General features: G+C 46.1%; 1 protein-coding gene across 3 annotated transcripts in view; it reads right to left on the reverse strand.

The window, feature by feature from the left end:
• Positions 1-23756, reverse strand: part of SEMA6A (semaphorin 6A) — a 259483-nt gene that overhangs the window by 48798 nt on the left and 186929 nt on the right. For all 3 annotated transcript variants that reach the window (XM_030193516.1, XM_030193515.1, XM_030193513.1), the window contains exons 8-12: positions 19730-19849; positions 18892-18980; positions 13453-13670; positions 8543-8674; positions 823-978 (exon numbers count right to left, since the gene is read on the reverse strand). In XM_030193516.1, the coding sequence (XP_030049376.1) occupies positions 823-978; positions 8543-8674; positions 13453-13670; positions 18892-18980; positions 19730-19849 (715 nt within the window). The remainder of the gene's footprint in view (positions 1-822; positions 979-8542; positions 8675-13452; positions 13671-18891; positions 18981-19729; positions 19850-23756) is intronic.

Raw genomic sequence — 23756 nt, forward strand, 5'->3', positions numbered from 1 at the left:
TCTAGTACAGTTGTGCATGTGAAGAATTAATAGGACCTCAAAATGTTGGTGGGCCCAGGGGGAGGGAGGCTGTATATTTCTCTGGGTTGGTAGCATGCCAAAATAGAAAGATATAGGCAATGTGGCAGACTGTGTAACTGGCTTAACAGAAAGAAAATACTAGAAGCTTGTTCTGTTGAATTAAAAAGAGCGACATTCACCTCAGTCTATGCTTTCACATTGTGCCATTGAGGATATGACAACACATTCCAGTGGTGGAAGGATTTTGTCTTTACAATGTAAAAAAGAATAATGGAAAGTGAAAAACACACATGGATACCGTAGCCAAGATGTCATTAAATCACAGAAGTAGGCTTGGGGTTAGTCATGTTGTCCATAATGACGGCATCAATGGGTTTAATACCCTAAAGGTGACACCTAGGGAGCATCTCCTTACCTGAGTATCATGTCCAGATTCTGTTCATATGTACTAACATGCCTTACGCAAACATTGAATATCTCTGGATTTTACTGGAAGTTCTTCACAAAAGCTGTTTCCGTGCTACCCCATAAATAAACACCCACGAGCAACTTTCCTTGCTCTGTATTTCCTCTGAGATCTGCTTGGCTGGAAAGCACTGAAGCATTTTTCATATCCTGAAAACTGTTCTGAGGATTGTGCAGCATCTGCTCAGCCCTGTCACCAGCCCTGTATGAGAACTGTGCCAGCACAATGGGAAATGTCGACGCAACCTTCCATGTGTCTCAAAACGCTTTCTAGGAAAAGAGCACAACAAAGACTGGAAATATGTTCACTTTTCCCCGGATTCTCAATTCACGTACCTGACCATGGTTCTCAGAAACCAGGGCCTGTGGGCAATTGCAGGTACGGCTTCGTCCATGAGAGGATGAGTTTTGATGAAGTTTAGGGTGTCATCTGGAAAGTCAGTGGATGTTGTGTATCTTTCTAATGATGCAGAGCCAGCGCAGCTACCAGGCCTACAAAAGGATGAATGAGAAAAAAAAAAAACAACATTTTTGCAGCACTTAACTGAGAGAAATTCAACAACTTTTCTCAACAGATGGAAACAGGTATCCAAATGCTATGCGCCCAGGCACTTTTAGAGGATGGTGAATAATTAATACGGCTAAAGGGTATGGTCTTAATATTTCCTCTGAACTTGCTCATTCCTTAGCTAGAATTCAAGGTCGAACTTCATTTTATGCTGCGACAACCTGACTTAAAAATAGCAGAGAAAGCAAGTCAAATAAGACTTAAAAAATATGAAAAAAATACGTAGTTTCTATATATTTGCTGCAAATGTTGCTTAGCATCAATAAATTTTTATGGCTCTCACCAGTGTTTCCACTACTCTGTGTGAAGGATCTGTGACACTTTTCTACCTGGGCAGTATTGCAGAAGAGACAGTTCAAACTATGAGATGGATGGAATTTTGAAAGGTGGGCAAGAGCATGAATGAAGACCCCCACCACTTGCTGAGGTTAGCAGGGAGATTAGCTATCATTCACTGCTAATATTTCAGGGGCCATCCTTGACTTCTGATAACCATTAGGCTTTGTTTTTTTAACAGCATGAAAACCCAGGTGAACATTGAACTAGTTAATGAGAGTATAATTATTGCCATTGTAACTACTTAAGGAAGCATTGTAATAAACTGAGTTAAGCAGAAATGAGCTCAAAACATAGTAAACAGACAGTCACTGCTTCCTGCCCCTTCCCCTGCTGCCCTCAGCTCTACTGCAGGTATGCCCTGCTCCTAACAATTAGAATTTCTTAGCCTTTGCCATGCGATGGAATCAGGGCTGCTGAGAGACTAGGCTGGGCCCGGGGCAAGGCTGCCCTGCCTACGCCCCCCGCTGCTCCCGCCCCCCCCCCCCGTTGCTCCCCCTGCTGCTTTCTGTCGCTCCCCCTGCCGCTGCCACCCGCATCGCTCCCCCCACCGCTGCAGTCCGCGGTCTCACCTGCCAGTCGCAGATCGCTTCTCTTCTGGCCTTCCCTCCCTGTGTCCCACCCTCGTCTGATGTAACTTCCGGTTTCCGTGAGGGCGGGACACAAGGAGAGAAGGCCCGAAGGGAGGCGATCTGTGACAGCCGCTTCGAATGCAGGGGGGCCTGGAGCCGAGGAGGCAGGCAGATGAAACCGGGAACTGCAGCGCCGGCGGCCTGACCCTGGCGCCGGGCCCCCCTTGGAGGCCCAGGCCTGGGGAATTTTGTCCCTCCTGCCCCCCCCTCTCAGTGGCCCTGGTTGGAATCAGCGTGCAGGACTGAATCCCAGCCAGCTTGATCCAAAACAGTATTTTTTGACTTTTCAGATTTAAGAGAGTAATGAAAAAGTTCTATTGCAAGCTGTCTTTATAATAGTTTGAATGGTTATGAAATGGGGAAAGTCCAGCCAAAGAAGGGTCTTTAGCTCATTATTACTCACTCACTTCTTGCTCTGAGTGAGGAGTAGCCTAATGGTTAGTACAGTGAGCTGAAAACCAAGTAAACCAGGTGGGAAAGTCACTTACCCTTCATTGTCCCAGGTACATAATAAGTACCTGTATATAAGATGTAAACTGTTTTGATTGTAATCACAGAAAGACAGTATATCAAATCTCGTTCCCTTTCCTTTTAATCAACATTCTTCCAAACATTGTCTTTCTGTAAGCATCTTTTACTTCCCATGATATCGCATAAGAACATAAGAATAACCATACTGGGTCAGTCCATCTAGCCTAGTATCCTGCTTCCAGCAGTGGCCAATTCAGGTCACAAGTACCCGACAGAAACCCAAATAGTAGTAAGATTCCATGCTACTGATCCCGGGGACCAGCACTGGCTTTCCCCATGTCTGTCTCAATAGCAGACTATGGAGTTTTCCTCCAGGAACTTGTCCAAACCTTTTTTAAACCCAGATATGCTAACCAACAATACCACATCCTCTGGCAATGAGTTCCAGAGCTTAATTATTCTTTGAGTGAAAAAATATTTCCTCCTATTTGTTTTAAAAGTATTATCATGTAACTTCTTTGAGTGTTCTCTAGTCTTTGTGATTTACGTTTACTCGTTCTACACCACTCAAGATGTTGTAGACCTCTATCATATCCCCCCTCAGCAGTCTCTTTTCTAAGCTGAAGAGCCCTAACTTCTTTAACTTTTCCTCATAAGTGAGGAGTTCCACCTCCTTTATCATTTTGGGCATTCTTCTTTTCTAATTGTGCTATATTTTTGTTAAGATACGGCGACCAGAATTGGTGGTTATTTTAGAAGCTCAATTTGCAATTCCAACGGCCCTGATATGTGGGAGTTAGACTGGCTAACTCCTGCTGTCATCAGCAAACCCAGAAATTCAGTGCCGGGGCTGTATCCAGCCACGAGCATTGAATTTCTGGGGGATTTTTGGCACCGCAAACTTAGCCGGTTACGCCGATATTCATCGGCTGACCGACTAGGTTCTAGCGGCCAATCGCAAGAGCCGGTTGTTAAATTTTTAAAGTTCTTGCGAGCCAGTTGTTGTGGCAGGCGAGCCGGCTCCCAGAGACGGCGCAACCCAGCGGTAAGTGAGGTAAGCATGGCGGGAGGGCACCACAAGCCATGCTTACCTCATCCCCCGCCGCTCTGGGGGGTTTAAATTGTTGATACCTCCATTGCAGCAGCCGCAGTTAAAGTCCGTCTCTAGCCTTCCCTTCGTTTCCGTCAGTGTCCCGCCTTCTTCTGACATCATTTCCTCTTTCTGTGAGGGCGGGACATTGACAGGAAATGAAGGGAAGGCTAGAGATAGGCTTTAACTGCGGCTGCTGCGACGGAGGCAGGGGAGCGAGGAGAATTGTTGGGTGGGTATGGATGGCTGGAGGGGGGGCAGGGGAGCAAAGAGAATTGCTGGGTGGGTATGGATGGCTGGGGGGGCCAGGGGAGCGAACAGAATCGCTGGGTGGGTATGGTTGGCTGGGGGGGGGGGCAGGGGAGAGGAGAGAATCGCTGGGTGGGTGTGGATGGCTGGAGGGGGGCAAGGGAGCGAACAGAATCGCTGGGTGGGTATGGATGGCTGGAGGGGGGCAGGGGAGCGAACAGAATCGCTTCGTGGGTATGGATGGCTGGAGGGGGTAGGGGAGAGGAGAGAATCACTGGGTGGGTATGGATGGCTGGAGGGGGGGGCAAGGGAGCGAAGAGAATCGCTGGGTGGGTATGGATGGCTGGAGGGGCAGGGGAGAGGAGAGTTGCTGGACATGGATGGAGGAGAGGGAAGGGAGAGAGAAGAAATGCTGGAATGTTAAGTAGTAGTAGTAGTAGTAGTAGTAGTACATGGATGGAGGGGATGGAAGAGTGAGGAAGGAGATGAGATGAGGGAAAAGGAAGAGAGGAGAAAAACTGCACATGGATGAAGAAAATAGGCAGAAGCTGGATCCACTGGACAGTCAAGTCTGCGGAGGACCAAGCTTTTATTTACGGATGTAGGACAAGAAATGAAGAAGAAAGGCGGAAAGTAAAGAAATAAATGGAAAGGAAGGCCTCGAAACGGAGTTAAGAGGACAGATAGCAGCAGAATCGGATAGTGGGCCAGCATGATTAGAAAAACAAGGTCACCAGACAACAAAGGTAGAAAAAAATCATTTTATTTTCATTATAGTGTTTGGAATATATCCACTTTGACAATCAGGTGCTCAACATTAAAAAGTTTATATTTACTTATTTATGGCATTTTATCCCACATTTAACATGAATTAGATTGGAACCTGGGATCATTACCCATTTTTTTTTTTTACTGGAGTAATGCATTGCCCCCCCCCCCCAGGCTCTCTCCCCGGCTATAGCCAGCTCTGCAATTTGGGGGGGCGCAGAGGTGGACGGGGGGGCGCAGAAGTGGACGAGGGGGGGGCGCAGAGGTGGACCGGGGAGAGAGCCTGTTGTTAAACATTTACCAGCACACCACTGCCATAGACCATTATTTTCTAACACCACATGTGACCTCTTGGACTGCCCCTGACTTGCCCATGCCCCTCCCATTACCATGTCCCCTTTTTAGATGTGTACATGAACAGTTGGTCACGGTTATTACAGAAGTGTGTGGATCCAGGATCTATGCATAAACCCTACTTAGTATCAAGTGCCTGTTAATGGCACTAATTGATAGTTAGCACCAATTAAAGCAATTCATTTGCAAGCAGATCAAAAATAGAGCTCTAAAAATAGCGCTGCGCGGGGCTGTACTGCCCCTATGATCAGAAACAATAACATGCAAATTTAAGCACACTATTCTCTCTGATCATAGGGTAGAAGTGTGGGAGGATTGTGCCTGAGCGCATCCTCCCGCACTTGTTTGACAGGTCTGGGCTGTCAAAAGCCCAGACCTGTCAAACAAAGGGGCTGTAGGTCCATAGGACCACCAGATCCCAACTACCACCACCATTAGCCAAGCAAAATGGGGGCTGGAGATCCAGTGGGTCTCCAGTCCCCCCTAACCCCCCCCCCAGCATCCCCTCAGATGTCCTTGGTGGCCCAGTGGGCTGAAGGTTAATCCCCCCCCCCACCTGGTGGTCTAGTGGCCCTTCCACATCCTCCTACCTTCATTGGAGGAGGGAGGCTGGAGGAGGGAGGAGGAGGCCTCCTTCCTTTTCCATCAGCGCCGCCTCAAAATTGGAAGCACCCAGTCCTGCCCAGTGCATCCTATGAAGCCCCACCCGGCACATCCCAGGATGTACTGGGCAGGGCTGGGCACCATTTTCGAGGCAGCGCCAATGGAAGAGGAGGGAGGCCACCTCCCTCCTCCAATAAAGGTGTGGGGGGGGGGGGGGGAGAGCCGCTAGACCACCAGGTGGGGGGGGGGGGATTGACCCGCGGCCCACTGGGCCATCAGGGACACCTGAGTGGATGCTGGGGGGGACAGGGGGGCTGGAGACGTCCCAGCATGCTGCTCAGAGCCAGAAACAAGCAGCGGGGAGTGGTGGCAGTCTATTTATTGGATGGTGTGCCTAGTGTGCCTGCATGAGGGGAGGGAGAGAGGCATGCATTGCCCCTGCTAGTCCATTCCTGGACCTCAAATTTCAGGGCTGGCTACGCCCAGAGAGAGAGCCCATTGTTAAAAATTTACCAAAACACCCATGCCTCAGGCTATCATAAACACAGAAGCTCATCGCTCAGGGGTCGATGCCTGTGACCACAGAAGCATGTGGTTTCTGGGAGGTGTACACTCATGTTAATGGGCACAGAATGCAGAAAGCATGAGCACACAGTATATTAAAATGCATGGTAATGAGGCCATTAGGTATTACACTGCGATGCACAGAAGTGAACGGAGGAGTTTAATGTGTTCACAATGGGAAAAATTCACCATTAAATCCAAGGCAGCGCAGAAGTGTTAGTCAAGTGGATTTTATGCCAGCTTTGGGGATTTACTGCCAGCTCTTTCTTTTCCTCTGTGACCATAGGAAGTACCTGCAACTTTAAAAGGCAGAACGGCAGTAACAGCTGTGTGCGGAGGTAACAGCGACATTACTGTGCAAGTGTCTGAAGAAAACGAAAGTACCAGCACACATCTGCACATCTTGTTCAGCATATAAATATCAGTAAATGTGCATTTTTGCAAGGCTGATGTTAGTGTGCAGATGTGCCGGCACTTTTGTCTTCTTCAGCCATGTGCACAGTGACCTTTGCGCGCATGTGTCCAGCAGGCTTTCCCTGATTAGCACATAAGTTCTGCGTACTTTCAATTTGCATCTCATTAGCTTACTGCATTACCATGGCATGTGTTCTTGCTAATCTTGCGGTAGAAGCCACATGCTCAGCCACTGGCATGCAGCCCTACCGCATGGCTTTCTGAATTGATCTCTCAGTGCTGATTTCAAGTACTTTATTTTACATGACTTCCCTGTGATCCTGCCATCCTTGCCCTCCCCTCTTCAGATAGTATGCTCAAACAGCTCTGGAAACCATCAACGCAGGGCCGCTGAGAGACTGGGCCAGGCCACCCCTGGGGCCCCGCCGCCGCCCTCACCCGAGGCCACCATGCTGCAGTCCCCAGTCTCCACCCACCCACCTCCAGCCCCGTCGACAGCCCCCCTCCATCCGCCACTGGGCGGTGCCCCCTGCATTCAAATCACAGCGCCTCACCACTGTATGAAAGCGCAGCAGTGGCAGATTGCCTCCCTTTGGGCCGTCCCTCCCTGTGTCCCGCCAAGGCGAGGGCGGGACACAGAGAAGGAAGGCCCGATGGGAGGCGATCTGCCGCTGCTGCACTTTCACATGGAGGTGAGGCGCTGTGATTTGAATGCAGGCGGGTGAGACCGGGGACTGCGGCCCTGGGCCCCCCCTTGGAGGCCCGGAGAATTTTGTCCCCCCGCCCCCCCTCTCAGCGGCCCTGCATCAACGTTCCAAGGGATGGAAGGGAGAAGAGGCCAACAAAATAGCATCAACTGTCTTCCATGCCTGTTAACCACAGCAAGGCTGGAAACAGCTCCCCCACATTGCAGTGAGTAGTAAGACAGCCTAAGTCATGGCACGGCCCTAAAGTTTTTACAAGTATTCTTCAAATTAACCTGACTGCATTAGACTGCTCCAACCAAAACAAAAAAAGCTGAAAATATTAAAAAACGGTTTAAGTCATGCTTGCAAATCTGTATAGTATATCACACCCTTCAAAATAATCTAACAGATTGCTAAAACAAGACTGCCCTCTGCTTAATCCATAGGTCCCATTAAGCCATGCCTCTCCATAGGTTCATTTTTTTTTTGCAGAATGGTTTCTACCATTTTGTCTGGCACCACAGTGCAGCTCACTGATCTATAGCTCATTTTGAAAACTGGTGTTGTATTGTTCCTCTTCCATCCTTGGGTACTGTAACTAATTTATATATATATCATTATTGACACCAGAAACAACTAATTTTAATGACAGTTTACAGATTCCATCTTCCAATACAGTTGGAAGCTTCTTGTCATTCTGCTTTCAATTTCTTTGCTCCTCACTCTGGAACACCCTGCTCCTTTCCTTGAGAACAAATTGCACCTCTACTACTTTCAAATCAGGCCTGACAACAGGGAGCTACAAAAGCAAGTGCCACTTCTGAGTCTTTTAGTTCTCTTCCTTTCCTTTCTATCTCTATTCTTTGAAAGATATTCTCTTCTTTCCCTTCAGAAAGATTTTTCCCCTGATATTACCTGCACTGTACACCGCTTTGGTGTTTTGATGAATAAACTACACCAGTTCAAGAAAACTCTGCAGCTATGGACAGTGCATCCTACAGCCCTGATGTCTTCTTATGTCAGAAAGGTTTTGCTCTAACTGAAGAATATGTGGTTGGAAGGTTGTGGGGAAAAAAAACCCCAGTGCAGAGTGCCTTGAACATAATCCGCAGTATAGAACTCAGAAGCCCACTCATTTGAAATTTACTGCAAAGCTTGAAATACAAAAGCCCTGTAAACATGTTTGCATTTACTATAAGGTTGCTTGCTCTGTATCAGCACCTCACATTCAAGTTCATCTGGTCCAGCTGTGTGTGTGTGTGGCTGAGCAAAGGCTGCCTCTTCATAGTGCGCTTCACAGACCAAGGGGAAGAGGTCTTACCTTGGCTTGGGCACTCTTTCATCAGGAACAGGGGTCCATGTGGAATCTGAAGACTTCTGTTCCTTGAATCTCCCAGTGAACACATTAGCAATGTCAGTCATGTCGTATGCGCAGACAGCGGAGCCCGGGATGCTGCAATGCAACATTTTCCAGAAATTGTTACTCACTATACAGCTATGCATAAAATTTTGACTGAAAAAGAAAAGAAGCTTTACAGAACTTTTCCTGTTATACACCACTCAGTACTGAACTATTTACCCTCTGGGTATTGACAGTAAAAAGCTTCACCAATACAAAAATGTATCAACAGGCAGTCAGTTCCCGTTAGCAGGCTCACTTTTAGAGAAATAACTAATCACAGAGAAATTAAAGGAAGAAAGACCCCTGAGAAACCCTGCTGACCCTGGGCTGCCCACAATGAAGAATGGTCAGGCAGATTTAGAGTTTGTTATTTGGAAGTGGAAGTTATCAACACATTCTTGATATTAATTCACACAGCGCCTACAGTGACAAAGACAATCTCATTCACGAGTTCTAGCTGGAACGCTGCTAAAGTGAAGCATCAAATTAAAGCACGACAGCCGATCAGCATGATGCCAGCTTTAATTTTTTTTTTTAATGCACGCTAGTTCTGCTTTCAGTTTCTGAAATAAACAACTAATTTACCTATTCTGTTCCCAGCTTCTGGAAATAAAGTGCCATACAGTGGCAGCGCTATGTTATCATGTTATATAAGGCACCAGAAGGCATTCAGCCAGATTGATGACTTGGCCAGATAGTCCATTCTCTTAGGCAACCCTCTCATGAAGAGGTAAGCAGCCATCAGTTGGGGATGATTTGTCTGCTCTGCTCTCCATTACACATAAAGGAAAGGGATCTGTGGAGGGAGGCTTATTTTTGGAGTACGGGCACCTTTTTTTCCTGCCTTCCAAAAATGTCTCACCCATCCCATTAGTTATCTCATGCATGGAGGAGCATTTTCGATATGATGACTAAGTCTGATTTTGGATGCTTTGAACAAAACGTCCAAAATCCGAATAAGAAAGAAGGTCATTTTCGAAAAAGAAAAACGTCTTCTTATTTTTTCGAAAATACTTTTTCAAACAAGGTTTTATGCTTTGGATGTTTTGTTTTTTTTGTATCATTTAGAAAAAACAACAACCAAAAACACAGAATAAATGCAAAATGTAGAGATTCATGCCATTGGGATGCAGGAGGAGCCAGCATTTTTAGTAAACTGGTCTCCCAGACATCCCAGGAGGGCAATGGGGCACTCTAGAGGGCATCCAGATTACACTTCTGTGCACTTTATGAAAATACTTTCAGGTGCACATATCACCTTTGCTCCTGAGCCCTCCAAAGCACACCCAAAACACATTGTCCCCCACTACTATAGGCTTAAGGGTGAAGGGGGCACCTATACGTGGGTACAGTAGGGTTTTGGTGACTTTGGGAGGGGGTCACAGTTTCTACCACAAGTGTGACAGGTAGAGGGAGATAGGGACCTGGCTCCCCCACTGTGCATTGCACCAACCACTACACTACTCCAGGGACCTGCATGCTGACTGTAACATCTGCAGCTGTCATAAAGACTAGTAAAGTCATATTTTTATTCACGTTTTTGGGGAGTGGGAGGGGGTTAGTGACCACTGGGAGGTATTGGGGGTCACCCCTGATTCCCTCCAGTGGTCATGTGGTCATTTAGGGCACTTTTTGTGCCTTATCTGTTCTGAAAACAGGTCTAGATCAAATCGTCTTGGTTTTAGTCCTGTACATTTTTGTTATGTTCCATTATGGCTGTAAAATGTCCAAGTGTTAGGCATGTCCCAATCCCACCTTCAAAACGCCCTCAACACTCCCCCTTGTAATCTGGATGCACTGCAGACGATTTGCATAGATAAACAACTGCAAAATAGGTTTCAAAAATACCAATTTGGACGTTTTAAGAAAAATGTCCAAATGGTGCTTTATGGCACTTTTTGAATGCTTTCTTTCGAAAATGAGACTCGTGGTCTCAGCATGTTTTTTTTTCTAGTCATGCACAAGCCAGGTTTGAACCTACAGCCTTCAGGTTAAAAGCAGCCACCTTCCAGGTATAGACATTACTACACTTCCTTACAATGGTACAAGGAATTTTTTTTTTTTTTTAAGTGGCCAGTTCTCTGCTCAATAGGCTACAAACACGTGTTGTACCTCTGGAAGGTTTGGTCAGTCATGTTTGGACTAGGCAACCATGCAGCCCTTAACAATTTGCCAGTCTTGAATTTACTCCCACTGAACACAATGAGGGTAAAAGATGGACTGGCTCAGCCTCACCCTGAATGACCCAGATCAATCAGACAGATCTGTTTTTATAGCATTAATTCAATCCCACCCTGCATTCCTTGCCAGCTTATAACATAAGTGACAGCTCATGCCATTTTACTTCCGGTGTATATTGGTATATTAAGGCCGTGTAATATCCATGTTCTGTGTATCTGTGACTGAGGTCAGATATTCTGCTGATATGTAGCTTCTGTGTAGGAAATCCTGTTTGTTCTGTTTTCCCAATAAAAGATGCGCTGGTATTCTAGGGACTGGTGTAATATTTGCAGTGCTGCCTTTTTATATGTTGCATGGCTCGTGCAAGGGTGTGGCTACTGTAGGGCAGAGCCACGGATAGTCACCCCACCTTGAATCCTGGCATCTTTTTTTCCTAGGCAAAAAATACACGATGTAAGAGTATTTGGACAGGTTCTTAGGTGTGCCTTCTCATGAAGTCTGAAGCATGCAGGCTTTCTTAGGTTTCACTTTGTGCCCTCTCACTTCAACCTGTCCAAAGGGCATTTTTTTAATGCCAGAAGAGGGATAACTTGTAGGTTAGATCACTAAAATTTGGACTTACGACACAGGATAGTGAGGCCTGGAATGCTCAAAGTGACTCCAGGAAATAGAGAAGTTCTAAGAAATCCTGAGGCATTTTCTAACTGTATTTTCAAAGCAACGGTCCCTTGACTGAAAATGTTTTACCACTTACATACCGCACTTCGGTCCCATCACATAAGCATGTCTAACTTGGGTCCAGTGGCGTTCCTAGGGGGGCTGACACCCGGGGCAGATCGCTGATTTGCCCCGCCCCCCCGGGTGCAGCGCCCCCCCCCCGACGAAAGAACCCCCGATCCCCCGACAAAAGAACCCCCCCCGGGTGCACGCCGCTGGGGAGGGGGGTGCTGCGCCTGTCGGCTCTTCGTTTTCATGCTCCCTGTTCCGGGGCAAAGGGAGCATGAAAATGAAGAGCCGACAGGCGCGCGGCACCCCCCCAGCGGCGTGCACCCGGGGCGGACCGCCCCCACCGCCCCCCCCCCCTTGGTACGCCACTGCTTGGGTCACAGGGAGCTGCTACTGGGCGACAAAGTGAGAACTGCTGCTTCAGTGCAGCATGGGAAAACAAAAATAGTCAGGAAGGTTTCAAACCTGCAGTTCAGCTGTGAGTTTCCCCAGACAATGGCCTGACTTTCTCCTGCTCTGGCTTATGGGTTCAGGTTTTTGTTTCAGTTTGATTTCACAGCTAGTAATTGCTTTAGATCAAGTGCAGGATATAAAAGCAGCTATGAAATGCCGGTAAACAAACATCTCAGCTGAAGAAAAAGACAAACACTGGTGCTGAGATGGGGGGGGGGGGGGGGGGGGGGGGGGGCACTGAGTAAAAGTAATAGGTGGAAAAGAAAAGAAGAAAAAAAGGTGAGTAGCAGAAAGCTGCAGCTGAACACTGGAGATGACCATGGACCAGGGTGTAGCCAAAGTTAAAAACCTTTAATAAACAAATTGACATACAATCATGCAACGAATTATATGACCTCCAAAAAGGACTCTACAGGGGCTGTGTTTTGGCGATAGTGACTGCTTCAGGAATCCAATGTACATAGATCTGAGTCAGAAAAATATATACATAAGTAAAACCATATGGATGATGAAATTAAAAAAAAAAACATCACATCTACTATAATAAAACTCACCCTCAACATTCTGAGGACACTGATGTCAGTGAAGCCAAGCCCTGACTTCCTTAAGTTCGAAGGTTCGTGGTGGTGAAGCCACCAAAATCGCTCCGGGCCCCGCCCTCAAGGGCGGAGCTATGGTAGAACAACGAAGGGGTTGGCAGGGAGGGAGGCGGGGGGGGGGAATCGCTCCGGGCCCCGCCCTCATGTCAAACGTCATGATGTTGGGGGCGGAGCAATGACAGAACAACGAAGGGGTTGGCCAGGGAGGGAAGGGGGAGGGGTGTTGGCGACGAAAACCTTGCTAGCACCCATTTCATTTGCTCAGAAACGGGCCTCTTTTACTAGTAAATATATAAATATAGTTAAAAAAACAAAATCCAGAAAAAAGACAAATTTGATACTAATTGTATACAATGCATTTGGGATAGGGAAGACACCCTAAAATGAAAAATTGAGAATTTTACAGTAGTGTAGCGGTGTGTGGGGACTAGCAGAGAGCTGTCAACAAAAAGAAAGGACTGAAGTTGTTAACTTTAGATTAATGAAGTCAAACTGTGACACACCAGGGCAAGAAATACAGAAGTAAAATGACTGTAAACCTGCAATGCAAAAATCCAAAAGTCCGATGGCGGGTGGACTTCTCCATACTGGTATGGGACATCTCTACAGAAGGTAAAGTACATTCAGTGCTTTCTTTGCCAATGAGTTTGTAAACCAGTTTCAAACTGATTTCAAACCATATGCTGAATGATTCCGAATGGCTCTGCTTTGATGAATCATGGCAAATAGTAAATAAACAGGAAATTGCACATACGCATGCCTGGAAACATTCATGTTTCTGTCAACTAGACCTCAAACTATCAATCCTCCCTCCATCCTCACCTCACCGACTCGTAAGGTGTTAAAGACAGGAAACCCCAAATCATGTACCTGTTGTAGGGTGTGGAGAACGTAGCAAGCACCACATCACGGCCGTTCATGTGGACCACGTCTGTCACAGCTTGCAGGATGTTGAAGTAAAAATGTGAATCACCAGGGACTGAGCAGTTGAGGCGGGCTTTGAGGAAAGATGTCCACTGTTTCTCCAGCACCCTCTGAGACCCCCCCATGTCATTCTTGCACACTTGGGCAACTCTTGGAAAAACAACCTGTAGCAAGGGCCAAAGAAAAAAATAATAAATTCTGCAATTTCCCTCTAATATCACCAAACACCTACATCATACACGCTGGAGGCACATGCTGTTTTGGACAGGGGGGGCGAGGGGGGGCCTTTAATTTTGATTGCACATTCTACTCGTCCATGACAAATAACAAGAGTGGGGAAATGCAGTTTTGGAGCTGTGTGCTGTGAAAGATAAGACTGTGGCATTTCATGCACAGCCATAAATCTGTCAAGAGATCTGCTCTCATATTAATTCATTTCCATAAAGACTGCTTAGCTTTCCATTTCCCAAACAAAGAGGCATTTTACACTCAAAATCCCTGCTATCCTCCTCCCCCTCTTGTCTGAACTTCTCAGAGCTGTGTGTCTCTCTCCTTTCTCTTGTTTCCCCTCTCCTCTTTCCAGCATTTTTCTAAGCCTGGCCAGCCTTCGGTTCAGTTCCTGACAAAGTCACTGTGGAGTTCCCATCACATTCAAAAATATTGTTTTGTAAGCACAGAGCCATTTCTTAGAATAGCTATATGCCATCATCTGCCAGCAATGTCTCTCTGCTTTCTAACTAGGACAAACTGGTCACCCTTACGAAAAAGGATAAATGGACCCAAAATAAAATAAAATGGCAACATTCAAAACCCATTATGGGCAACATTTCAACCTCAGCAGAAGAGAGGGATTCCAAAGCAAACAGCTCAAGGCGAATAGCAGAAAAAAAGCAACAAGGTTGGGATAGCAAAGCAGCTCTTTAATGAGAGACCCAAGATGGGCCGTGTTTCAGCCTAAGCATCTGCATCAGGGGTCAATAACTGAAATCCACTCAACCAATAAAACACTATCCAGTGCACTGAAAGCTGATTACTCAACAGTTCGCCTCACTAGTGCTACTTCTCAGATGCCAATGAAGCGAACTCCTTCGGGGTATACCAAAAGAAAAGAATTGATATTTCAACCTTCCATGACACTCTCTAAGGCCTATGCCTGGAATAAACTTCCTGAGCCCCTACGTCTTGCCCCATCCTGGGCCACCTTTAAAGCTAGACTGAAAGCCCACCTCTTTAACATTGCTTTTGACTCGTAACCACTTGTAACCACTCGCCTCCACCTACCCTCCTCTCCTCCTTCCTGTATACATTAATTGATTTGATTTGCTTACTTTATTTTTGTCTATTAGATTGTAAGCTCTTTGAGCAGGGACTGTCTTTCTTCTATGTTTGTGCAGCGCTGCGTACGCCTTGTAGCGCTATAAAAATGATAAAGAGTAGTAGTAGTAGTAGTAAGGCCCCGATGCTCAGAAGCAAATGCCGGCGCTAGAGGCCATTAGCGCCGGACTAGTGCCTGCATTTGCTAGTGCAGAATGCTCAGAGGGCTCTAACGCGGGGAACAAAGAGCCACATTGAACTCAAACTTGTTTGAAATAATGCGGGATATATAAATGTCAAAAAATAAATTAGTGCAAATAGCATGCTAATGTAGTCAAATGAGGTAATTTCCTATTCCCTCCCAACGCTCAGAGAACAGCGCACAAAAACAAAGTCTGCTTTACCGCTGCAAAAATAACACCAGCTCGGAGCAGGCGTTAGGGTGCTTGTACCGAGCCGGAGGCAGGACTGACTTGACTGTGTCTGCTTTGCAAGCGTGCTTGCCAGGCCTGGCTCTTTGCTAAAGAAAGCTGCAGCAAACTTTAAACAATTCTTGTTCTCCAAACTGCGCTGGGGGGACGAGTTAGTGCACAGGTTCATCAGTCTGACTAGGCATGTGCACAAGAGCTGTGCTTACCAGCCACGTTCCCCCTCCTTAACTTCCCAATCTCAGTGGTAACAGCATGCTTAAAATTTGCACACCATTAGCGTGGAGCATTGTGAAATTCTTTTTTGGCGCTGTTCCAGTGGTATTTTCTGGTGCTGTTCTGAACAGCACCGGAGTTTTGAGCATCAGGGCCTAATTGATCTTAAGGTTGCCATATTCCTACAAAGAAACTTCAAAGGGACATTCCAGTGTGAAATTGTTAAATTGGAATTCATCACAAAACTCAACACTATCACCCTAGGCCTGAATAGAGACAGTAGCTCACTACAGGTGTGAATGGACTTAACCTCTCTGAGATCTCCCTGTCTTTGTTCTCTGTCATCCACCACAGCTATCAGTTAATCAAACTATGCAGCCATAATCTTTCCCTTTGCATACAAGGGGCCTAGCCAGCATTTGAATTTTTTTGTTGGGGGGGGGGGGGCAGCACATTACCTTTCTGCTCCCCCTCTCGCCACTGCTGCCTCATTACTATTTTACCAGCTGATGAGATCCGCTGCCCAAAGTGCCCTAGTGCTGCCTCAGCAGCAGGGTCGTGCCAACGCGGTAAGCGAGGTAAGCGTGGCAGGGGGGCGCCGTCCTCTGGGGGGGCGCCCTGCCGCGCCATGCTTGCCTCGCCCTCCCGCTCCCATGTCCCAACTGCCCGCCCTCCTCTCCCCCCAACAAAATCTCTTTTAAATTTACCTCCGTCCGGCTGGCAGGGCAGCGAAGGCGCAGCGTCAGTGAAGGAGGCGGCGCTCCCGACGTCTCTACTAGTCTTCCCTTCGCTCAATGTCCCGCCTTCTTCTGACGTCAAGGAAATGATGTCAGAAGAAGGCGGGACATTGAGCGAAGGGAAGACTAGTAGAGATGTCGGGAGCGCCGCCTCCTTCACTGACGCTGCGCCTTCGCTGCCCTGCCAGCCAGACAGAGGTAAATTTAAAAGAGATTTTGTTGGGGGGAGAAGAGGGCGGGCAGTTGGGACATGGGAGCGGGAGGGCAGGGGAGAGAGGACAGCGATCATCTTCACGGGGGGGGGGGGCGCGCTACAACCGCTTGTCTGCGGGGGGGGGGGGCGGCACCCGATCCCCTGTGGGGGGGGGGGGGGTGCCACCCGATCCCTTGCAGGGGGGCACCACAGACCCTTGGCACGGCCCTGCTCAGCAGCAAAGAAATCGGCAGCTCTTTTCCAGCCGCTGACATTGGCACTTCTCATACATGCACAATTTATGGGCAAACTGAGCTTCCACAAGGAGTGCTGACGTCAGCAGCTGGAAAGCAGGCCGCTGACTTCTCCGCTGCGGAGGCAGCACTGGGGGCAGTTCCGAGCAGTGGATCTCACTGTCTGGCGGGGATTGAGCGGGTAATCCAGTTGTAGAGAGAGCCTGAGTCAAGTGGGGGTGCCCAGGCTTCCAAAGCCCCCCATGGCTACACCACTGTTCCAAACCCTGTCCTTTATTTTCTAATACTTTATCTTTGTTACGCTCCCCCCCCCCCCCCCCCCCCCACCATGCATCATGTCCTCAACTTTACTTCATGCATCTGATGCTGTGGACTCTGGTCCTCGAAAGCTCATGCCTCAACAAGTTAGTTAGTTTATAGGTGCCACTTGTCTCTATCAATTTTCTTACAACAGTGTTTCTCAGCACTCTTCTGGAGACACACCTAGTCAGTTGAGCTTTCAGGATTACCGCAATGAAGACAAGAGCTATATTTGTATTTATTTTATTTATTTATTTAGATTTTGCTCACACTTTTTTCAGTAGTAGCTCAAGGCGAGTTACATTCAGGTACACTGGATATTTCTCTGGCCCAGGAGGGCTCACAATCTATGTTTGTACCTGAGGCAATGGAGGGTTAAGTGGCTTACCCAAGATCACAAGGAGCAGCAGTGGGCTTTGAACCGGCCACCTCTGTATGCAATGCATCTCTACTTTATGTAATTGTATCTCATGCATATTCATTGCAGTAATCCTGAAACATAGCTGGATAGCTGTGCCTACAGGAGAGGGTTGAGAAGTACTGCTTTTGAACATTTTACCCCCAGATCCTTTATAGGTCCCCCAAATTAGAATCTGGAGGGTAGATGTGTGTGCAAATTAATGAGTTAACAAGGTGTCAACGATCAATTATCGATGTTAATTGACACTAATTTGGATTTGCATGCCTATCTGCCTGCTCGTTATTCTATAACACTGTGCACCTAAATTGTCTCGTGCATAACCCAAAAGGGGGCGTGACCACGGGAAGGACATGGTGGTTCAGGGGCTGGCCCCAAATTTAGGCGCAGTGTTATAGAATACTGGGGGTTACGCACCCAACTTGTGCACCAGCATTTATATCAGGTTTCAGCAATCGTTAAGTCCTCACATTAAGCTCGTAAATGCCCTTTATAGAATAGTGCTTAGTGTGGATTTCTCCTTGCGCCTATATTTGAGCACTATTTACTCAATCTGGCCCTTAGAGCAGGAGTTCTCGACCCAGTCCTCGGGACACACAACCTGGTTTTCAGGATACCCACACTGAATGTGCATGAGATAGATCAGTATACAGTGGAGGTAGTGCACACAAATTTATCTCATGCATATTCTGGAAACCTGACTGGCTGGCAGTGGCGATCCTAGGTCGGCTGACACCCGGGGCGGATCGCCGCTGCGCTCTCCCCCTCCTGGGTGCAGCACGACACCCCCCTCGGTGCATCAAACACCCCTATGGTGCATCAACCCCCCCTTCCGGCGCATCAACTCCCCCCCTCGGCACATCAAACCCCCCCCCCCCCCCGGGTGCCTTCTTGGCTGCTGGGAGCAGCCACGCGCCTGTCGGCTCCGCTGGCCCTGCTCCCTCTGCCCCGGAACAGGAAGTAACCTGTTCCGGGGCAGAGAGAGCAGGGAACCAGCGGAGCCAACAGGCACGCGGCACCCCCCAGCAGCGTGCACCCGGGGCGGACTGCACCCCCCGCCCCCCCCTTGGTACGCCACTGCTGGCTGGATGTGTCCCAAGGATTAGGTTGAGAGCCCCTGACTTAGAGAAAAATTGTGTTATGGGTGCTCTGCACACAGACTCCAAGTCTCCTTGGCATCCCCTTATCCTCTTTCGACCCTACCAAGGTTCTTGATGATCAGCTGATTCAACCCCCTTTCCCTCCCCCCAAAAATAAATTATCATTTACCTTGAGAGTTACTCTTTGCAGACAAATTAAACAGATTTTCTACACATCTTGTTCTGTACATCTTGCCCTCCGTACAGACAGTGCAATCTTTCACTGTAACCAACCTCTGGCTTCAGCAGCACACTTCTCCAAAACCACTGACCTTGTCACTGTGATTAATGGTTCTCATTTCAAGGTCATTCATAGCAATAATGGATCATAAGCAATTTTTTTTCCTTTCAGAGACAGGAGGAATTAGGAACAGTTTTCACCTTACCTTCCCCATACTGTTGTACTCCACTGCTATTTCCCGATAGAAAAAATAGATAAAGTCACCATAATCTACCGCCTGTATGAAGTATGGCTCTGCAAAGAGATAAGACACTTTAATCATTTATCTTCAAGAGCCCTGAAAGATTTCAGTAACTATTAAATGCAGTAGAAAAGGCAGTAGACAGTCTCTGGGCCTATGAAAGAATTCAATCAACTCAAAAGCAAGTAAAATAGGAAATACCAAAATAATTTTTTTCAAGATCTATGTTTATACTATGGAATACTTTTCCATTTTGTACTTAGGTTGGGGGGGGGGGGGGGTTCATTGAAGGGTTTTCTTTTATGCAGTTTCTATGGAAGATGGGGAAATAATACCCTTAGAACCAAATGCAAATCTTTAACTTATCAGCAAGTTAGGAGAGAAAAGACTGGGGGAAAAAAAGCAGTCAAGTTTTTGTCTCTCTGTATAGGCCCCAAGCAATATCTCAGGAGAGAGTGTACTGGTGCAAGCCTCAGAATGTTAAGTTACTTGGACTTCAGCCCAGGTCTATAAAATGAGGAACTCAGGCCTGGGAGATGAATGGAATGTATTCTATTGCACTGGTGGCTGTAGTTCCGTTCAATGCTCCGTAACTCAGAGAAGTAGTGTGGACGGAGGGGGGGGGGGGGAAGAAATAAATCAATATAGGTAAAAGATGCAATACGGTTTCTTGCATCTGACAGAAGGCATTTCCAGAATGAAAATAGAGTCTATTTTGTCAAGGCTACTGCACTGCAAGCAAACAAGGACACTTCTTTTCTTCCCCCTTCTGTTTCTTTCCTGCCATTGACTGTTTACTCACCTTTCAACCATTTTGAGTCATGTTTGACAGTCCTTAGGGTTGGATTGTCTCCAAGACTCCGATAAATGACTGCATCAATAGCGAGGAAATCGGTCACAGTGGCAGAATACAACTTCCCATCTTTTGCAAGGAGAGAGGGGAGGGAAGGATGGAAGGGGACAGGGAAGAGATTCAAGAAAGGGGAGGGAGAGAAAAAAAACATACATTATTAGTATCCTGCATCAGTTGAAATAATCCAAATGAGGCTGGAGTCAAGATTTTGGCAATCACAGGTCAGATCAAAGAGAAGGAAGGACCATGATGGTGAGGGATTGGGGTTGGGGGCTTGATTGCCATGGCATCCCCCTTGAAGGGGCTTCAGTGCACAACCCTGAAGCATCAACAGGTTTTTCTTTGGCCTGGAAATTTGGGGCATTCAAAATTTGGAATCCAAGGCACGGACCTATGTTTTGCAGGTTTAAATTCAAACCTAAACCCAAGCTGTCTTTGGGAAACACTTGAATAAAAATTGTGACTGTAGCCGCATTAAATGAGTTTCATTTGCAAATTATATAGTGATCATTGGGGGGATTGGATACTGCATATAACCAGGGTAAGCCCTGAATATGTTTTCTGCCTTATCAATAGTAGATACTACTTCCCTTAAGGGTTTAACAAATAGATTGAGGTCTTGTGTTACCAGACCAGTATGAATGTTTTATAAATCAGACTTCCTTTCACAAGCCTCTTGCCTTATATTATAAATTTCTGCTTACAAATGATTTTATGCAGTTCCGCCTGGAAGGTGGAAAAGCTTTAAAGTATCACATGCAGAAGTTCTTCCTATAGGGCCCTCCCCCTGAATGACCCCCATTCATTATCAAAGTTCACATGATAACCTTCCCTTTGACTATAAACAAGAAAGTGACTTAAAGCATCTGTCCTGAAGCTATGCCAAATACAAAGTCTTTCTACTCTTATGAATGTCTATTAGCTGAAATGGCCACAACTCAATCCAAAGCCAACAAATTAATCAGAACACTCAAATGCTATAATATTATTACATTTAATCAATATAATTTTATTTGTTACATTTGTACCCTGTGCTTTCCCACTCATGGCAGGCTCAATGTGGCTTACATATTGTATACAAGTACTTATTTGTACCTGGGGCAATGGAGAGTTAAGTGATTTGCCCAGAGTCATAAGGAGCTGTCTGTGCCTGAAGTGGGAATTGAACTCAGTTCCTCAGGACCAAAGTCCACCACCCTAACCACTAGGCCACTCCTCACACTACCACAAGCCATTTTTCAGTGCACCTTAGTAAAAGGACCCCTCAGCGAGGGATAGCCGATTCTCTCATGCTGAATATTCACGGATATAATAATGTTCAAGGTGAATTAAATTATCAACGTGGCTGATACTTCACTCAGTTGTTTCACATTTTGGTCTTATTCCTAAGTTTCACTTTCCCACCCCATCTCAACCATATTTATGGCTGACTGTACACTGAATACAAAACTTCTTAACCTAAATCCTAACAATGTAGTGCACAGTACTTGCAGCCATTCTGAATTCTTCAATGGAGAATAGAACCTGAATATGCTGCAGTAGAAGAGCTATGTTGAAAAGTATGCTTGTGGTCTGTTAAAGATATATATAATAGTGTAAAAAATGATGTGTTAACCTTTCCAGAAATTCAAGCACAATTTCATTTACCTTCCACGCAATATTTCCACTGGCTCCAACCTTCTCATTTTGAAAAAATCTGATATATGGAAATCTTCTAATTGTTATGAACCTTCTATGTATCAATTAATTACAACTCTATTAAGTACTGGCCATGCGGCTTCCAGCATATATAATATTTTGTTATTATCTAAATATAAATGCGCTACTCTTCAATCTTTATGGGAAAAAGACACTAATCAAAAGATATCTGAATCTCAGCATTCCAATTTATGGTCATCTCTTATTAGGCCTATATCTGATGCGAACTTTATGCAATCAATGTTCTTTTTATATCATAGAGCTGTTTGGGCCCCAAGGAAAATGCACAAGGCAAAATTAACAACCTCAAACTTATGCTGGCACTGCCAAACGCATATAGGTACTCTAGTACATATGATTTTTGAATGTCAGAAGATTCAACCTTTTTGGCATTCCATTTGGAAAACTATCTGCTGTATACTCAAAATTAACATACCATATCATTAATAATCTTCAAATCCTGTTCTTTTGATATATTTATTCCAGAATATCAAAAAGCATTATTTGATATATTGATTACAATAGCATAACAAATTATACTAACCAATTGGGAAAACTCCTTATTGCTCAATGAACACTTTTGGTGGCAGTCTGTTTTACTTTATCATAAATTTGAATTAGTATCAGCACGCTTAACTGGATCAATAAATAAAAAGACTTTGATATGGTCCTCTCAATGAATATTTACACACATTGATAATGATTCACTTGATTTAATGTTATATTGTACAAATTTGTGAACCTTTCTCCTATGCATACTAATGTTAGATTGTTTTATTTTTATGCTTTTACATATACATTCTATATATTGTATTGTGTTACATTTTGTATATTTTGAAAATTCAATAACATTTCTTGGAAAAGTATGCTTGTGAAGTCATATCAGCCTAGAGGAGATAAAACAGAGAAGAAGTCCTACCTATATTAGACAATGCTAACAGAAAGAAAGGGAATCACTGTTCTTATTCAGTCCTCCAAACTTAACCAGAAGGGTTAGGGAGATGAGCAGCCATATGTTTTGCAAATCATGGATGTGACTATTCCACACATGCAGGGACGGGTGTTCCAGCTAAGAGGCCATACGGAGGAGTGGCCTAGTGGTTAGGGTGGTGGACTTTGGTCCTGAGGAACTGAGTTCAATTCCCACTTCAGACACAGGCAGTTCCTTGTGACTCTGGGCAAGTCACTTAACCCTCCATTGTCCCATGTAAACCACATTGAGCCTGTCATACAATGCCATATCCCTTTGAAGATCAAAAAGAGCTTGCTGTTGAGACAATGATAGATTAAACCATCCTTTCCTCAACTGAGTTTCTAGTTGTTTTAAATCATGCAAAACCCATTGCTGGAAAGTAGCCAAAGTGGGACCCAATAAACCTTGCAGAATCCATGTGGATGGTGAACGATATTTTTGCAAAAACATTTGGCCAGGCCAACGCATATCTTGTGAAGCACTCTCATCATTTATCTCATCACTTGAACCAGAAAAATGTAAACGTAATCTTAATTTGCGAAACAATTTGTGCAATCATACCCTGATGTCAAAAGGGTCATGAAACTGAGTTGGTACAAAAATTAATCCCAGGTCCCTTGTTCCTGGACAACAGATAGTTGTCTGGAAGATAAATTGAAAACTAAGTTTGTACCCTCTTCCCCTGTGCCTTTGGTCGCACTACCGGCTCCATTGACCCCCCCCCCTCGTCTCTCTGATTGGCACCCTGCACCCCCTTTTCAGATCTGCATGGAAACACTTAGGTGCTATTCCATAATGGGGAGAAGGAGGAGGGGAGTTTCGTGATGATCTGCCATTTTTGGGCTGTTTTAGTGCCTTGCTTCCATTATAATGCTTTTCTGCAACAAAAAATTGGTGCAGAAATAGCGTATAATGTTAGGTGCCATATATAGAACTCACTAGATAAGGTATAGAATTGCACCTAGCACTTTACACATACATACATACATACATACATACAGGGGCGCTGAGGGGGGGCAGGGGGGCCAAAAATCCCTGGGCCCAGGACTCCAACGAGGGCCCACCTGAGGCCATCTGTCACTTTCACACAGAAGGCGCTGCTCTGCCAATTTCAAGATTTTTTTTTAAATGAAAGGGATGAAATGGAAGACAGAAGGGAGCTGAGGGAAGATAGGTGGAGTCTGGGGACTGTGGTGCCAGTGGCCTGGGGGCAGGAGAGGGAGGCGGCAGCAGTAGCGATTGGGGGGAAGTGGGGTGGGGCAGCAGCAATCCTTGGGGGGTGGCGGCCTTGCCCCGGGCCCGGCT

The sequence above is a fragment of the Microcaecilia unicolor genome, chromosome 2 (genome assembly GCF_901765095.1).
Source record: "Microcaecilia unicolor chromosome 2, aMicUni1.1, whole genome shotgun sequence".
In the NCBI taxonomy this organism is placed as follows: domain Eukaryota; kingdom Metazoa; phylum Chordata; class Amphibia; order Gymnophiona; family Siphonopidae; genus Microcaecilia; species Microcaecilia unicolor.